This window comes from Triticum aestivum, chromosome 3A (genome assembly GCF_018294505.1).
Source record: "Triticum aestivum cultivar Chinese Spring chromosome 3A, IWGSC CS RefSeq v2.1, whole genome shotgun sequence".
Classification (NCBI taxonomy): domain Eukaryota; kingdom Viridiplantae; phylum Streptophyta; class Magnoliopsida; order Poales; family Poaceae; genus Triticum; species Triticum aestivum.
Genome location: NC_057800.1, coordinates 717,984,047 through 717,986,851, shown reverse-complemented (window position 1 = coordinate 717,986,851; position 2,805 = coordinate 717,984,047). Strand labels below are relative to the sequence as shown.

The 2,805-nt window shown below is 56.1% G+C and overlaps 1 protein-coding gene across 1 annotated transcript; it reads left to right on the top strand.

The window, feature by feature from the left end:
* The first annotated feature begins 276 nt into the window (after window positions 1–276).
* Window positions 277–1,889, top strand: LOC123059398 (uncharacterized). The gene has a single exon (XM_044481978.1). It carries the CDS (start codon window positions 542–544, stop codon window positions 1,760–1,762), a length of 1,221 nt encoding a protein of 406 aa, XP_044337913.1. The 5' UTR covers window positions 277–541; the 3' UTR covers window positions 1,763–1,889.
* The last annotated feature ends 916 nt before the right edge of the window (window positions 1,890–2,805 follow it).

The window sequence follows — 2,805 nt, the reverse complement described above, 5'->3', positions numbered from 1 at the left end:
ACATAGCTATGCACCACCGACCGATGTGAACTGTCCCCTTTCCACTGTGAAACTTGGACAGTTGACACGACCCCATGACACTGCTTACTGCTGAATTTCCCCAGAAATGTTGCTGTCAAGTCATCCCTCGTCAATGTGGACACACCCAGCTATACTTTTCTTTTTCTTGAGCCATCATGCGTCTGCATTTCCCTGGTGATCGATAAACAAGTGCAGCAACAACTACTACACGATGGCGCCATGGCGAGGCCGATGCGTGGCTGACCCGCCGAGGCCAAGAATTGCGGTGCAAGGGTGTGGACAACAAGCAACGGGTAAAGAGCACACATAGTGGACATGAATGATGCACCGTGTGCACTCGGCTCCATTTTTCCTCCCTCGCCGGCCACCACCTACTCTCTCCCCCTCCTCAAAGTCCTAACAATTCCAAAGGGTTAGTGAGAAACTGTCTTCAACTGCAAGCAAGAAACACACTAGAAATCTAAGGTCCATGATGATCGTCTAGTGATCGACCGGTTCCGTTCCGGCGAGTCGGTCGATAATGGAGCCTGCCAGATTCCGGTACGTGCCGGATCATGTCGGGGGCGGCGGAGGGTTGGAGGACGACGACGGCGAGGAGAGTGGCGGCGGGTGCTTCTTGGACGTGTACGTGCACGGCGCGCGCGGCATCCACAACATCTGCATCTACGCGGACCAGGACGTGTACGCGCGCTTCTCGCTCACGTCCAGCCCGGGCCACGCGCCGGCGCTCTCCACGCGCGTGGCTGCCAGGGGCGGCGCCAGTCCGCGCTTCGACGAGCGCCTTCCGCCGTTGCGCGTCCGTCGGGGCAGGCTCGGCACCGACGCGCTCAAGTGCGAAGTGTTGATGCGGAGCTGCGCCGAGAGCGTCCTCGAGGACCAGCTCCTCGGGTTCACGCTCGTGCCGCTCGCCCAAGTCGCGGCCACCGACGGCGCGGAGATGGAGCGGCGGGAGTTCTCCCTGTCGTCCACGGATCTCACCCACTCGCCCGCCGGCACGGTGAGCCTGTCCCTCGCCCTCCGCTCCGGCGGAGGCGACCCGTGCATCGCGGGGCCATCGGACCGCGCCGCGGCGGAGCCGTCGATCACGTCGGAGGTGGTCATCCTCGAGCCCCCAGCGCCGCCGGTGGACTACCTAGGTATCGAGTTTCCTGACCTCAACACAGCCAAAGAGAACGACGACATGGCCGTCCAGTACCTGCCGTTCTTGCACCTCGGGGTGGCGCCGTTTGACGCCATGGAGATGGTCACGAGCCCACGCGGCGAGAATTCGATGCCGGTGTGCTCAGACGGAAGCAAGAACGCCTCGACGACCACCACGACCAGCGACGACAGGGCGATCGATGTCTCCTCCTCGGCGGCGACAGAGAAGCCGCATCGGCACGACGGCGCCCACGAGGCCACCGTGTCGGCACCGATGTGCAGCGGCGCGCCGGACACGCCAACGTCCAACGGAGGGGCGGCGTCTGGCAAGGAGAAGGTCGGCGTTTTCAAGTCTCCCATGGCCACGGGCGACGTCATCGACATGGAGGCGGAACAGAGCGCGATGCAGCGGCAGATCATGGAGATGTACGTGAAGAGCATGCAGCAGTTCACCGAGTCGCTGGGCGCGATGAAGCTGCCGATGGAGCTCGATGGAGACGGCGGCGCCGGGGTGGTCGTCCAGAGGGACGAGAAGAAGCCGGAGGCAGAGGCGAGGAAGGACGGGGCGAGGGTGTTCTACGGAAGCAGAGCATTCTTCTGAAGAAAATTACAAACATTCAGAGAGTGTTCTGAAGACTAGAATTATTCAGAGTGTTGTGAAGAGACCTACTACGATTATTCAGAGTGAGGAAAATCTGATCTCTTCTTGCAAAGGTATTGATTGTTCATCGTCGTTGTTGGCTTGCTTCGTTCGTTAAGACTAACTTGTGGAGTGGAATGGAGTTTTGCGTGTGTCCTGCGCAAGCAGAGCCTTCTTTCTTCTGAAGAAGACTACAGTTATGCAGAGTGTTCTGTATAAAAACTGCGGTTATTCAGAGTGAGGAAAATCTGATGTCTGCCTGCAAAGGCGCTGCTGCACTCAATTACAGACTCCCACAGTACATGTGATATGTCTTGCTAACAAGAGTAACATGTGGAGTAGAATGGAGTTTCATGTGGGCATCAGCCGGCTAGGCAAGATTGCTTGGTCAGATCTCCTCTGAACCTTCTTGAGGAGAGAGTGTGAACACTTGCAGAAAAGCTGCAGATCACTGATCATTGAAGAACATTGAGATAGATCATTGTGAAACTAGTTATATCACTGCAGAAATAGTTGGCTTGGGTACTCAAGTATGCTGCTTTTCTTGACAAATTCTTGCTCCTATCATATGGATGGTCCCGCTCCCACCCATAGCATTGTTCCAGAAGCAAAGGAACACCTTGGTTTAGCTTCTTTCTTGACCGACGATATAAATTGCGGGCGATTAGGTGTGAGCACTCGGGATTTTTCACTCATGGAACAGACGCTTCCACGTACGCGAATCGTTGATGTCGACGTACGTCCGTGCATGAACGCGACCGACACCTGCTGTGTTCTACCACTTCTCCTCACAAGAAGTGGCAACGTAGCAGCTCTTGTGCCTGACGTTTTTCTCCTTTTTGTTTGCAACTTCCATGGGTTTTCCACGCACGTGTTGTTGAGATTGAGAAACGCCGATACGATAATTAGTGCTTTTATCAAAACTGTCCCGCCGTTCCCGCGAAATGAAATGTTGGATGGGCAGACAGGAACCGGCAGACTGAAGCTGACTCTACCCGCAAAAA

Bases quoted from the DNA above. Each gene is read 5' to 3' on its own strand.
- LOC123059398 (XM_044481978.1), top strand. From the start codon at position 542: ATGGAGCCTGCCAGATTCCGGTACGTGCCGGATCATGTCGGGGGCGGC.